Source organism: Mercurialis annua, linkage group LG1-X (genome assembly GCF_937616625.2).
Source record: "Mercurialis annua linkage group LG1-X, ddMerAnnu1.2, whole genome shotgun sequence".
NCBI lineage: Eukaryota > Viridiplantae > Streptophyta > Magnoliopsida > Malpighiales > Euphorbiaceae > Mercurialis > Mercurialis annua.
In genome coordinates this window covers 34,943,313-34,959,664 of record NC_065570.1, presented here as the reverse complement: position 1 = coordinate 34,959,664, position 16,352 = coordinate 34,943,313, and the positions used below count along the sequence as shown (strand labels likewise).

The window sequence follows — 16,352 nt, the reverse complement described above, 5'->3', positions numbered from 1 at the left end:
GCTACAATTGTATTGATGATTTCAAACGATTTATGAAAAATAGTTTAAAGAGCTGGCCAGCCAAAAGATGTTTTGAAATCTTTTTGTTTAGTAAGAGGACTCAGATGTGAAACTCTGCGACGAATAATAAAAGATTCTTAATAAATGAGGATAATATTTTTAAAAGAAACCCCAATAACGGAGTTAAGCCATAACAACGATAAATAATATTAAAGGCTAACAGAGTTAAAAAGGGAGACAAACAAGAAGTCAATGCCGGAAAGCATACGCGATAAAGACGCGGTGTGCTGGCAATGTCTGAGGATACAATATCTATCCTCATGTTAAAACAAAGGATGTAATGACATAGGATCATATCAGGAGAAAGGAAGGTAAAAGATACGAAACGATAGAAAAAGTGATTTTAAAAAGAGTATGAAGATTTAAACTTTGAAGACTCATGAAATAAACAATGTTATGAGGTGGATATTAAATGAAGTTTTAAGTACATATGACATAACTAATATCGGTATCAGAAGTGTAAACTACGTAACAGAAAGAAGAAAAGCTAAAGGAGATACTTAGTGTAAAGGTAAAGGCCACGCATATAGAGCAGCGGAAAGTTCTAGAAATATATCAAAAGACTTGTCAGAATAGAACAACAGTAATAAAGCTGTTACAAACGGAGGGAAGACGTAATAGATACAATAAGTAAAGGATAAGACGATACTTCATTGTTATTGGACAGATAGGAGTGAACTACATCTAAGGAGCCACAATGTTATAAGAACGAGAATAAATAGTAGTACAAAGGAATCAAGTTGTTTAAAAGACAAATAGGACCATGTTATAAGTACTAAAGAAGCATAAGGTGTATAGGACGACAAAAATTGAAATTTCTTCCCTAATTTTGGGATTTATAAGGTTAAGTATAACCTATATATTATGAATAGTCGGAAACACTTCGAGAAGAAGATGAAAGACAGAATAAGGACAAACTAAGAAACGATCATAACTAGTACTAAGACGATATTTTGAAGAGTGAGAATAAAGTCGTGAAGCTATTCGAGAGTAAGAAGAAGAAGTGTAAGATGCAAGAGAAATTTGTACATACATCAAGGAGGAATAATGATAAAGAAAGTGATGAAAACTTATGAGATTGTCGGTTGTAGATTAATATAAACACCAAAGCAGATAAGTATGAAATTAAGTAGATATGTCATTAAAGATCTATTGGATCAGTTAGATGTTAAAAGTGAGAATGAAGTTGAACGAAGGCTAGTTAGTGTAAAGAGATTCTCGAGACAGTTAAATGTTAAAGAAACATATAAGATTTTTATGATGTCAACATGAATACGAAATTGGAGCATAGTAGAAAGAAAACTTTGACTGACAAGTCAATTGAAAGCAGGAGATAATCTTCAAGTATCCAAAGGAAGAAGGAATAAAAGGAATGAGACTATAGATAGTATCAGTAAGTGGAGATGACTACGCGAAACATTTAAGTAAGATTAAAGTGAAGTGGGAAGTTTATAACAAGGATGAATGGTTCTTGGCTAACCTAGTGACGCAAAGCTCACCAAAGCTTAAAGAAGGAAAGAGAAACTAAAGATAATGGAAGGTGTATCAAACTCAGCTACGCTAAGAAAATAGTGACTGTGGTAGATGAACAGTCTGAAAAGAATTGATTGATGAAGAAACTAAGTGTCAGTTAGCCAAAGAGAGAAGTAGGAAGTGAAGATAATAGTATAAGAGAGAAAGACGTCAACGAAGGATGATAGTAAAGACTATAACCACAGATTTACGACTATAAAAGAAAATACTCATGGACGTTTGAGTAAAGTGTGTGCGTCGTTAAAGATGTGAACAATGCGTCAGTGACTATTCACGCATAAAAGAGGCGTACAACAATACGATGATTAATGCAACGCTTAATGACAACCAACAAAGACAATTCCGACCAAATAGTAATGACGCAAGGATTACGACACTAAGGATGCGTCTAAAGCTACACTACTTTAGAAAGACAACGGACGAAACAAAAGTGACGATGAAAAGATTCTTAGCTGCGTTACGCCAATAAAGTTCTACAAGTAACATAGAGGGTGAACTATTAATATATGCAGTGTCACAGCCACAAGTAAATAGTCAGAATGAAAAGGGAAACTGCGACTGGATGTCAAGAAAGGTATAAGGATAGTTTTAAGGTCTCAACAAGATTTATGAAAATTCGAGGACGAATTGTTATAAGGAGGGAAGAATGTAATACCCCAAAATATTTAATTAGCTAATTGGACCACGTGTTCAGTTTTAAGTCGGGTAATTTACACAAATCCCCTAAAAATGGTCCTATGTTATGTTTTTACCTCAGCTTTTTTTATTTTAACATTAATCTCTCAATAAAATAAAAATTCTTTCACAATTCCCTCATAACTCCAAATAAACCGAAAAATAGGACTATAATAACCTTTCAGCAGATCTATCAATTTCACCATATAATGAAAATTATCCAAGAATAGATTCGATTTCAAGCAAAGATTACTGAAAAGAAAAAAAAACAAGATTTCATTACAACTGTCAAAGCATATTTTTCCGCCAGTGAACAATTGAAATTAACAGAAAAAGACGAAGATTATCGCCGGAGAAGATGCGACAACAGTTAGGCGGAGATATACTGGAGTTCCGGCGACGGTGCGGAGGCAGAGGTATGGCGATCTCCTCCCTCTCCCTATTTTTGAATGTTAAATCATTTTAGCTCCATTTCATTTCTTAAGTCATCCTACTCTAAGATCTAAAAGCATATGAATCAAAAGAATTCTCAATAAAAGAGAATCACTTTTTCGCCATGCTCAGAACTAAGCAAATATAAGAAAAATCCACCAGAGAGAAAGCTCCACGTAAGCTGTTAACTCAATCAAGACTTCAAGACTGACCTTCGATTTCAAAGCTCTGTTGGGTCGGCACTACAAGAGGAGGCAGAGGCATACCTCGTCGGACTTATTGAGGATACAATTTTGCGTACAATTCATGCAAAGAGAATAACAATTATGCCAAGAGAGTAACAATTATGTCCATTAAGGATATGCAATTAGCAGGAAAGATTATAGGAGAACGCGCTAAAGGTGGAGGAATTTAATTAATAACTATGTGTTATGGTTTTTAGTTAAGTTTATGTATTAGGTGTGTAATGGTGATCTAATTATGTGAATGGAAATTAAAAATATTTCTTACATCTTTACCTTTCAAATGCATAATGCCAATTTTAAAATATTTGAGAAATAAATTGAACCTAATGTGGGAATTTACATGGTATTTTAATGTTATTATTAGTATACACAATTTTAAGTTTACATCTTATTTTATGTTTATTTTAAATTTACATTCAAATTAATTTCATTCAAATTTTAAAATGTTTACCATTAGTTTATTTATAACTTTACAAATTTATTATTAATAGAGTAAATTATTATTAAATTAATTTTGATTTTATATTTAGTTTATTAAAAATTAATTTCATATTAATTTGAGTTGACATTAAATTGATATTGAGTTTATATTGAGTTCACATCGAGTTTACATTGAGTTATATTGAGTTTATTGAGTTGATATTAATTTTTCATTGAGTTACGTTAAGTTTAGTAAGAATTTATTTTAGATTAGTTTTTGAGTTTATTTTAAGTTTGTATTGAGTTGACATTGAGTCTATATTGAGTTTACATTAAATTTAAATTGAGTTGATATTAAATTTATTTTTAAAATTATAATAATTTACTAATAGATTTTTTTTTATGAATAATATGTATATTAAAGGCCTAATAGATTTACTTCGGATTTACATTTAATTTATATTAAGTTAGTGTAATCACAAATTGAATATTTTTTAAGTGAAATATATTTGATAGTTTAGAAAACCGAAAATCAACCTGATATGAAACAGATATGAACCTATATCAATTGAACTCTCTTAATTCAATTTTTAATAAAATTTATCCTGCTGCTCTTTACAATTTTAAATGACATTTTATACAGAGAGAATTTTGAGATTTAGTGTAATCATAAATGAAATATCACTTTTAAATGAAATATATTTGACAGTCTATAAAACCGAAAATGGACCTGATGTGAACCTATATCAACTAAACTATCTTAATCCAATTTTTAATAAAATTTGATTTATTGCCCTTTACGATCTCAAATGAATGACATTTTATATAGAGATAATTTTGAGATTTAGTGTAATCACAAATTTAATATCTATTTTAAAGGAAATATATTTGATAGTCTATAAAACCGAAAATCAACTTGATGTGAATCAGATGTGAACCTATATCAACTGAACTACCTTAATTCAATTTCTAATAAAATTTGTCTTGCTTCTTATTACAATCTCAAATGACATTTTATATAGAGAGATTTTTGAGATTACTGTAATATACAGATTGAATATTTCTTTTAAGTGAAATGTATTTGACAGTCTATAAAATAAGAAATAAACCTGATGTGAACCAGATGTGAAATTGATGTGAACCTATATCAACTGAACTACTTTGATTCAATTTTAATAAAATTTAAAACTGATTGGTTACATTAAATACTAAAAATTACAATTATCAGCAATGACTTCAAAGCCTCTATTTTTTGATGTAAAAACTATCCAGAACATGAGAACAAATTCAACAAAACTAACTAAGCTAATATACTATCATCAACAACTATGCTCTTTGATTTGTCAATTTTCCAGACTTCAACAAAATGATATGGAATCATTTCTATCCATACCGTCCTTATTGAAGAACTCGCTTTTGCTACTAAAATAAGGGCTAACCTTTTTGCTTCTCGAGGAACATGTTGCCATTTAACGGCTTGAAACATCCTTTCGATGCAATGAACTTATGCAATATCATCTAATTCTAATAGATAAAACTCATGAGAATTCAAAGATTTTACCTGCTACAAATCATCACTCTAAAAAACAACTCTTCTAAAACCACAATCTATAGCAGTACATATGCTCAAAAGCAACACATCAAGAAATAGAAACTCAGAGAGCAAGTAAAACAAGTAAGATCTGGAATGGATTAGAGTCTAATCTCTACACTCTTTTGCATATGCAGCCATGAACTATAAAAAGTATGGACATGAATGCAATTTACTTTCTTTATTTCAATATAATGGAGATAAAAAAACTTTAAAAAGGAAGTGCAAGCAAAATAGTTGCAAACAACCACATCCACTCCAAAACAATTTGTGGTAGGCAATCCATTCTAAAATAGAATATGGACTAAGGAAACATCATAGAACATTTATATAATCAAATTAGAAAATCAAAGGTTCACATGCTCTGTTGATAAACTTGATACATGGAAAATTAAGATTTTTTTTTAGAATCAGAGACTTGCTTTTGATAATAAAAAGATTAGCTCTAATCTAATTATAGAGTAATTGAGTGCATATGAGAAAAGAAAAGAGCATTTGTTATGTTGAAACAACATCACCTACCACGAGTTCGACAACACCTAGGGGGTTTTGAACCTTGAGAGTAGCCTCGCGAGGAAGGCGGCGCTTTGGTGGTGGTAGATCGAGTTGTATGTCGCCGGCGCCACCGTGCATAGCATGCCCACTCCATTGTTTTTGTTTTATTGCCTACTCTGTAAACATATGAAACTCCGGTGATAGATGAAGCTCCGACGACAAACTCACTCATAAATTAAAAACCAAGGTCTTGTAGCGAATTTGTACATAAGTATTTTCGACCACCGGCCAACCACCGCTGGTTTGACAATCAACCGACCAGACATTTACCCTAATTTCCAAACTCTAACTCTTAAATGAAGTGTAAAATAGGACAAAAAATATATTAAAGGTATACGATGCAAAGAACTTTTAAAAATTGAGTGATTGTTGAAAAAAAGAAAATTGTGAGTCACTAATGTAAACTTTTCACATTTTGAGTCATATGATGTAGTTTTCTCTTTTAAGTTGCCAGAATGGCGGTATCGGAAAACTTTCCGAGAAATTAAAATAAATGAAGTGTTAGTAAGTCGGTTTTGAGAAAGTAATGATGCGGAAATTAATGTTATATTTCAATTCTAAAGTTGGAATTGGAATTAAAAGGAAAAATGTTTAGAAAAGCCCCAAAAGAAAGTGCAGGGACTAAAGTGGTAATTTAGCCAATACGTCTCGAAATGGAAATTTTAGATTTTGACGGAAAATTATTAATATCGGGATTCGCATTATTTATTGGATATAAATAATACGTATAAGTTATAATTAAAATAATAATTGATTGAGTTATGGACTAAATTGAACAAAAGAAAAGTTTAAAAGTCAGATTGCAACAAAGAAGGAAAACAAGGATTAAAGAAGCATTTTAGCCTTAATATATAAGGTTTAAGATATGAATGAAAGAATCAGATGAAGAAGAGAGAAACATCCAGAGAGTTAGAGAAATCCTTCGATCGATTACGTTTCGCCGACGTTTCTCCATTCGACGTCCGATTCAAGCGATTCAAGCGGCGATTTCTTCAGAATCGGAAGCTCCATCCTCTCCGGGCATCAAATCGAGGTAAGAGGTTTATTATTGGTGTGAAAATTATGAATTGGTGGGCTGTTTTAATGGATTAGCGAATTGATATTGAAATCGACGTTTTTGAAGTTATTTTGGCGTTTTGATGAAAACGAAGAATTGGGTTTTGGAGGTGTTAATGTCATGAGCATGTCGGGATGGACGGAGAGCCCTAGGAATTGAATTACGGGGGCTGCACATGGGTGTGCGGACGCACACCGTAGTGTGAGGACGCACACTACAATGTGTGGACGCACAGTGCTTGTGTGCGCCCGCACAATTGAGAGAGATTTCAATATTTTCGATTATTAGACTCCAAAAACGATTAAGGACCCCGATAATTTAAAAAGTAAAGTTTTAGCTTGACGTTTTTGATAATTAAAGATAACGAGAAACGTTAAGAGTGTTATACGATTTTTGAATACGAGAAATAGAGTTCGATATATCGTGAATACGATAAAGGAATATCGAGTTACGAATAATTATAAAAATGAAATTAAACCCAAGAAGTTGAAAGTACTATACGTAAAACACGCGATTCACGTCTAATTATTAAACGTTAATTATTATGTATCAGACGTGTCAGCGAGCAGAAAGGTCAGTAGACGTGGGATAGCGAGAGTATATCATTTCATCGACCACGTCATTGATTGGATTGCGGTTTCTGTGAGTTGCACTTTACTTTCGTGTATTACGTATTAAAGTTATTTCATATTATATTTTATATAAACGTGTATTGTTTATACGCATCGCATTATATATGATTTGATTTAATGTTATATGTTTCTATCAAGTTTATATACGAGGAACTATTATGCGATCCGAAGAAACTAGCTAGCCACCTATTGGGTGTCAATAGGCTGTGTGATCACCAGTATTGAGTCAGTCTAGTGTGTTTGCATATAATACATGATTGATACATGCATGACATGATATGACATGAACATGAATATGAATTTCGAAGTTGGACAATGAATTCCATACGAGTCAGCACTCGGTTACGGTGTAACCTGGAGTCCCCGTATCTAGTGAGTTGGACTCACACTTTGGGATTAAGAGATAGGTCACGATCAACGAGGTAGTGTAACATGCTAGGATATTAGTTTCGAACGGATCAAATACCTGTTTATATATATTATTTTATATTATTGTTTTCTTGAATGCGATGCTATGTTTTTATAATAATGGCGTTAATTAATTGCAAACTCACTCAGTATTTTTCCAAATACTAACCCCTCACCTTTGATGTCTTTCAGGTACTTAGTGTGTGGACTTAGCTAGAAGGCAGTTTTGAAGTCCAGAAGTCAGCTGTGTATGTATAGTTTTCTGACTTCTGTGAGTGCTGCAGTAGTAGTTTTTGATTGTACATATCACTTGTTGTCTTGTTTATATTTTGTAAGTTACGTGTTTTATATGTTATTCACGACACTAGATGTCGGTGAAATGTTTGATACGCTAACTGGTGTATATAGTACCGCGAGGCCAGTTCGTATAAGGTACGGTAACTAGAGTTCGCGAGGTTTTAAACAGTTAGTGTAAATATTTGGTTACATGTTATATATATGTTTGTTTGCTTCCGTTGCTTAATGTTATTTGATTATTATTTATGAAAAATTAATAGTGGTTTGAGGCTTGCTACGGGTTCCGGAGCTACTACTCCCGTTCCCTAGCGCCGGTTGCGGCTCAATATTTTGGGTCGTGACATTTAAGTATCATTAATTACACTAATTAATTACTTAAGCCTTCTAATCATAAAATTTGGATAAAATATAATTAGGTTCCTACTAATTTATAACTCTTATAAATTAGTCCCTAATTAACTTGAACATAGTACAATTAGGTTCCTACTAATTTATAACTCTTACAAATTAGTCCCTAATTTGTACTTGTTTTTCATCTTAGATTAATTTCCGAGATATGCTAGTATCTATTAAAATTGATCTTTCGTAAACTCAATCGGTTGCACACTCTATTGTGTGTGACTAACTAGGTTCACATCTTGTGGCAATGAGAGTCATAAGAAATGCCTCTCTTATATTAAATAATTAAATCCCATTTAATCATTAATTCTCGTAGATTGAGAGTGACGTCTAGCGACATATCACGACCTCCAAATAGAGATGAATGTTTCGATGCATTCTTTATGAACCAATGTTCATAATTACTGTACACTCAAAATTCCCTTCATCTAAGATTCCAATCTCGACTAGTGTCACGAATAAGTCAAACATTGTTTGTCTTGATCATATGACCACATCTCTCAATTGTAATTTTTGATAAATATGACTTCCACTAGAAACAACTTTCTAAGTAAGTCATATACACCTGCGCAGGTTTTATCATCCATTAAGAAAAGTTAGAGATAGCATAGAATCTTATCTCCGTTCATCCAGAGTGATGAATCCTTTCTAGGTTAAACTCCTATCTCCATATACAACTAAATAGAGCCAACGCTTCCCGCGGCCCTATCTCATGAAAGATGTAGGGTGAAGGAGTATCAAATTCTAATTACCTATATACAAGATAGTGTAACCGCAAGTCAAAGGACATATGTACAATTATGAACTAGATGACATTAAATTGACTTTAATGAATTACCATGTATAAGTCATCTAGCGTCACTTGTTCGACTCACTCAACACCTTGAGTGTCCACATGTTTATTCTGATCCCCATCAATTAGTATGAGACTCACTACTTCCTATAATTTTGTAACTCTTCACTAATCAGGAGAATAAACAGAGGTGACGATCTTTCCAGGATAATGCGATGCCCTTATTCGTAGGATCCCATCGATTGTGAACGGTTATTTAGATCACTTGTATAATAGAATCTGTCACTCATATTCTTAACACCATAAGAATAGATTCTGTCACAATATGATAAGGACAATACGTAATAAATGATCACTTACTTTATAAGACACTTAGTTCAAATAAAACATATATATCTTTGCCATTGGGATTAGTTCTAAAAATATACACGATTAAATGGCCCTAGGGCATATACTACTAAAAGCTATTACTGGCCACGACTCTGTCAATTGAAGGTTATCACTACTGCAGCGCTACGGAAGTCAAGAACTATACATGTACTGCTGACTTCCAGATCCTAAAATTGACTCTAGCTAAGTCCAGACATAAAGCACCTGAAAAGTTTAACAACAACAGTGTCAGATTATACTGACTAAGTTTGCAATTTACTAACGGCATTACAAAATAACATAGCATATCAAATAAAGCTTTAATACGAAAATACATATAATCAAGCGTTTGATCCATTCGAAACAAAAAGCCTGAAACTTAATACTACCTACTATCATTTATCACGTATGTAAAATTCAAATTGATCATTCAACCTTTAGCCCGGTCCCGGGATAATTCCACCGAGTTCAACCGCTGCCAGTCTCTTAATCTCAAGTTGTGGGTCCCGAGATAGTTCAACCGAATTCAACCCACTAGATACGGGTCCCGAGATAGTTCAACCGAGTTCAACCTCGTATCTACTATTCTTTGTCCATCTTTCCTATTCATATCATGCGCACTTATCAATTCGTCACAAATAGTCAAAACACACTAAACTGACTCAGTTACTGGTGATAACACAACCTATTGACACCCAATAGGTAGCTAGTTTCTTCGGATCGCACACTAGATTCTTATATACAAGATTTAATCAAATCATATAGCATATCGACAAGTCATATGCGATGCGTTTAAATATAATACATAAGATATAATATCAAATAATTTTTACAGATAATAAACGAAAGTTTCTGGGCTCCCTGACAAGCCCTGACACTCCACACGCATAAAAGACACCCTATTCTACAAAACCCGTAATTTAGTTCTCCGAAAACGCCAAAAACAACCTAAATACGTCAAATTCAACATTATCAATTCAAACAACCACAAAAGTCCCTATTTATTCAATTTCAACATTAATACTCCATCTCTTACATTGATATGATGCCCGAAGATGATGGAGGATCCGATTTCAAGAAGTTTGACACCAAGAACGCGGAATTCAAACGTCGGACAACAAAGTTATCGCGATCACCGTTTTCTTCGTCGTTGGTTTCTTTCTTCTCTCGCGAAGTTTTTTTCTCCTTCCTTATTCATATCCTTCATCTTATATAGCTTGGCTTAAATGTCATTTTAATCGCTCCTTTCTTTATTTGTAACAACTTATCCTTTGAACTTTTCTTTTATTCGATTTAATCAATCGCTTAATTAATTAACACTTTAATCAATTCGTATACATATTATTTATATCCAATAAACAATACGATCCAAGAATTAATAATTTCCCGTCAAAATCTTTTATAATTACGATTCTCGAGAATTAATTGGTTAATTACCACTTTGGTACTTAAACTTTATTTTGCAACTTTTCTTAACATTTTTCCTCTCAGTCCCAATTTCATCTTTTAACTAACATATAGTATTAAATTTCTCAGAAATCTTTATCGCCACTCCGGCAACCAAAAACTGGACACGTGGTCAGATTAGATAATTTAAACTCACGTTGTATTACAGTTTACAAACATTACGAAACAAATCCAAGCATTTCACATTTTTAGGAATTTAAGAAAAAAGTCTACAAACGTTACGAAACAAATCCAAACATTTCACCTTTTTAGCGATTTAAGCCCAACGTTTTCAAATATTACGAAACAAAACCAACCGTTTCACCTTTTTAGCGATTTAAGCCAAACATTTACAAAAGTTATGAAACAAATCCAAACGTTTCCCCATATTAGCAATATAAGCCAAACGTTTAAAACGTTACGAAACAAATCCGAACGTTTCACCTTTTTAGCGATTTAAGCCAAACGTTTACAAGTGTTAAGAAACAAATCCAAACGTTTCACCTTTTTAGCGATTTAGGCCAAACGTTTACAAAAGTTACGAAACAAAACCAAACGTTTCCCCTTTTTAGCGATTTAGGCCAAATGTTTACAGACGTTACGAAACAAATCCAAACGTTTCACCTTTTTAGCGATTTAAGCCAAACATTACAAACGTTACGAAACAAAACCAAACTTTTAAAATGCTACGAAACAAATCAAAACATTTCACATTTTTAGCGATTTAAGCCAAACGTTTACAAAAGTTACGAAACAAAACCAAGCGTTTCACCTTTTTAGCAATTTAAGCCAAACGCTTACGAACATTACAAAACAAATCCAAGCGTTTTACCTTTTTAGCAATTTAAGCCAAATGTTTGCAAACGTTACCAAACAAATCCAAGCGTTTCCCCTTTTTAGCTATTTACGCCAAATGTTTATAAATATTAAGAAACAGCGATTTAAGCCAAACATTAACAAACAATACGAAACAAATCCAAACGTTTTACCTTTTTAACGATTTAACCAAACATTTACAAAGGTTGTGAAACAAATCCAAATATTTAACCTTTTAAGCAATTTGAGCCAAACGTTTACAAACGTTACGAAACATATCCAAGCGTTTCACCTTTAGCAATTTGAGCCAAACGTTTACAAATGTTACGAAACAAATCTAAGCGTTTCATTTTTTTAGCAATTTAAGCCAAACGTTTACAAAGGTTATAAAACAAATCCAAACGTTTCACCTTTTTAGCGATTTAAGTCAAACATTTACAAACATTACGAAACAAATCCAAACGTTTAACCTTTTTAGCAATTTATGCCAAACGTTAATAAACGTTATAAAATAAATCCAAACGTTTCACCTTTTTAACGATATAAGCCAAACATTTACAAACGTTTCGAAACAAATCCAAACGTTTCGCCTTCTTAGCAATTTAAGCCAAACGTTTACAAACGTTATGAAACAAATCCAAACGTTTTACCTTTTCAGTTAATTAAGTCAAACGTTTACAAATATTACGAAATAAAATCAAATGTTTAAAACATTATGAAACAAATCCAAACGCTTCACATTTTTAGCGATTTAATTTTACAAACATTACGAAACAAAAACAAGCGTTTCACCTTTTTAGAAATTTAAGCCAAACGTTTACAAACGTTACGAAACAAATCCAAACGTTTCACCTTTTTAGCAATTTAAGCCAAACGCTTACAAACGTTCCGAAACAAATCCAAGCGTTTCACCTTTTTAGTAATTTAAGCCAAAAGTTTACAAACGTTACGAAACAAATCCAAGCGTTTCACCTTTTTAACAATTTAAGCCAAACGTTTACAAACGTTACGAAACAAATCCAAACGTTACACCTTTTTAGCGTTTTAAGCCGAACGTTTACAAACGTTACGAAACAAAACCAAACATTTCACCTTTTTAGCAATTTAAGCCAAACGTTTAAAAAAAATTACGAAACAAATCCAAACGTTTCCCCATTTTAGCGATTTAAGCCAAACGTTTAAAATGTTACGAAAAAAATCCAAACATTTCAACTTTTTCGCGATTTATGCCAAACGTTTACAAATGTTAGAAAAAAATCCAAACATTTTGCCTTTTTAGCGATTGAAGCCAAACGTTTTCAAACGTTACAAAAAAATCCAAAATTTTCACCTTTTTAGAGATTTAAGCCAAACGTTTATAAATGTTACGAAAAAAATCCAAATGTTTTCCCATTTGAGCGATTTAAGCCAAACGTTTACAAACATTACGAAAGAAATCCAAGCGTTTCACCTTTTTAGCAATTTAAGCCAAACTTCTACAAACGATACGAAACAAAACCAAATGTTTAAAACAATTACGAAACAAATCAAAATGTTACACATTTTTAGTAATTTAAGCCAAATGTTTACAAACTTTAGGAAACAAAGCCGTTTACAAACGTTACGAGACAAATCAAAGCGTTTCACCGTTTTAGTAATTTAAGCCAAACATTTACAAACGTTACGAAACAAAACCAAACGTTTTCCCATTTTAGCGATTTAAGCCAAATGTTTAAAACGTTAAGAAAAGAATCTAAATGTTTAACATTTATAGAAATTTAAGCCAAACATTTACAAACATTACGAAACAAATCTAAGTGTTTCACCTTTTTAGCGATTGAAGCCAAACGTTTACAAATTTTGAACTGGGTTAGACTTTGGTCGCCTAGCAAGTGGGAAGAAGCTTGTTAGTTTTTGATAATTCGGCTGACTCACTGATATGGATTTTTAACTTGGGATAAATTAAATTGTTTAATATATTATTCGAATTGTAATTTAATATATAATTTATTTGGTTTGATTTCTATAACTTGGGTTATAGATTTAATACGTATTAAATCTTTGCTTTGTGTGTGCTAGTGCTATGTGGTGTCTAGTACTCTTTAGAGTTAGGGTCTGATATTAATTATGATTTTAATATTTTATTTAGACCTGTCGACTATTCGTACTTCAGAGGCGAACCAGAGTTAGGTGCTTGTCAGGATCACGTGGATTTAGCAAGCAATGAGTTTATATCTCTATTTACCTCTTTATTAAACAAATATTATATTTTGTATATGTATATGTATAAACAGCTATTGAACTTTTTTTTTCGGCATTGTGGATTTGATTTGGAACGTGCTACTCGATGGGGATCATCAGGACTGCGTGCGCACCAGTAATGATTATGGTATTGAGGTAGGTTTGAGATACGTCTCACCTTAGTGAGGGCACCGGTGGAAGATACGTCTTCTGGGCTCACTATTTGTTAAGTGATAGTCAGGGATCGGTTATTGAGATACGTCTCACCGACACGACAATGAATTTAGAATTGTGGTTTAGGGTTTCATTGATAATCCATAATGAAAATGTTTTATTAAACGTTTTAAAGGTTTTTAACTTAATAAATGTAAATGGTTATATAAACTCTACTCAGTAAATCTGACCTCGTTGTTTTCCCAAATTTTCCAGGTTTATGATTTGAGCATTGGTCGATCTTCGTTTCTTCATTTTCGGAGGTTTTTATTTTATTTTCAGAATAAAAGAGTCGAACTGTTTCAAACTATTAGACCGCAGTAGTAGTATCAGTTTATTCATGTCTTAGTCTTTTATTTATATTTTAGACCATTGTTTGTTGGATTGGTCCAACTATTATTTTATCAGCTTTGGCATGATTACAGTGTTTATGGTATTTTATATATTGCCATGCTGTTAGATATTATTTTGAGATAAGCGTACTTTAAATACCAGTTGTTTATATTGTACTGCTAGATAAGGCTGAAGTCTCGATTGCGCCCGAGCATGTGGTTTTCTGCAGGCACATTGTTTTAAATGCTATAAGTTGGTTATCCGCAAGGCTAGCTACGGGTTTTGGTACAACCATATCCATACCCTAGTGCCGGTCACGATTCGTGAAAATGGGTCGTGACAAACTTGTTATCAGAGCTTTGGTTTCAAACCAAGGCCTTTTAAATGTTAAGTGTTTAATTGATTGGCATGTTATGTTGTTAATTTTTCCTAGGAACTACTGCGAAATTAGGATTCGAGTCTTATTTTTGAAACGTCAGCTTTGTTTTTGAAACTTTCTTCCTACTCCTATAGGAATGTCGTGAGTCAGTCCTGTGAATTTATTTGCTTTATTGCTTTTTATATGATTGTTTTCACTTGGGTGATTACTTGTTGCCTGATTCGCCATGTTGTGTTTATTTGGTTAAATTTTGTTTGTATTGAGAATTTTTGTTTCATTCTTAGTAATGAATACTCGTACTCGTTCTGCGGCTCAGCAAAATGCTGAGGCTGATGATGCAATCTTTATGGAGGTGGACCAAAATGAACCAGAGGTTCAAGCTGGTAGAGGACTAGCAGGCAGAGGTCCAGCTGGTCAGGGTCAAGCTGGTCGAGGTGGCCGAGGTCAAACTGGCCGAGGTCAAGCTGGCAGAGGTAGAGGCAGAGGCGTAGGACGCGGTGCTGCAAGGGGTGCTCAAGCACATGGTGTGGCACTACCTGAGTTGGACGACTTTGACTTCAACACTTTTCTGGCTAGAGTTGCTGCTTTACAACTCAACCAGGTTCAACTGCAAGCGGGACAGGTCGCTATGCAGGATCAGTATGCGGTTTTGGTTCAGATTGTTCAGCAGTAGCAACCACAGGCTAGTGGTGCAGAAGTTGGTGGTGTCAGAACAACTGACAGGGATTTGGTTTTGGCTTACATGAGGCTGAAGCCAACTGAGTTTGACGGTTCTGGAGACGCGCTGAATTTTCTCGAGGAGGTTGAGCAGAATGCTCGACGACTACAAGCTACTGAGCGTCAGACCGTTGTTCTAGTCGAGATGTCTATGAAGGGTTCAGCTGGGGACTGGTTTAGTAAATCTGTTCATGCTGACATGGCTACTATCTCTTGGGCTCAATTTGTAGAGAGATTCAGAGCTTTCTTCTTGCCGTTTTTCGTGACAGAGGGTCATAGAAACAGATTGCTGAAGCTTACTAGGGATGATAGGTCAGTATCCGAGTACACGATGGAGTTTGTGAGGTTGGGTCGGTTCGCTCCGGACTTGCAGGCAGATCCTCATAGAGTGAACGACCGATATGTAAAGGGCTTGGGGCGCGATTTTGCGAGTTTGCTGACTGAGACGCGCAGAGACTTTACAGACGTAGTGGACAGTGCTCGTCGTCTGGAGAGCTCATTGTTGCAGTTTGGGGAGATTTCTGGTCCTTCCCAGACTAAGAAGTCTTCTGGCCCTGGACAGCAGAGTGGTGGTGGTAGCTACCAATTGACACCTTCTCTGTACAAGAACAAAATGAGGGGTGTTAAGAAGAGTTATCAGCCTTACACCTACAGTTCAGGCAACAACGGTAGCAGCTGCAGTTTTGGGCGTGGTAACAGTGGAGGTGCTAGTTTTCCTTTCTGCCAGAATTGCAGACGTCGACATCCAGGGGAGTGTCGTTT

General features: G+C 33.9%; 1 protein-coding gene across 1 annotated transcript; it reads left to right on the top strand.

The window, feature by feature from the left end:
• The first annotated feature begins 252 nt into the window (after positions 1-252).
• On the top strand, positions 253-3,041 carry LOC126668464 (uncharacterized). The gene is made up of 6 exons (XM_050361657.1): positions 253-295; positions 728-799; positions 1,391-1,453; positions 2,106-2,167; positions 2,599-2,684; positions 2,927-3,041. Exons 1-6 carry the CDS (start codon positions 253-255, stop codon positions 3,039-3,041), a joined length of 441 nt encoding a protein of 146 aa, XP_050217614.1.
• Positions 3,042-16,352: the final 13,311 nt, after the last annotated feature.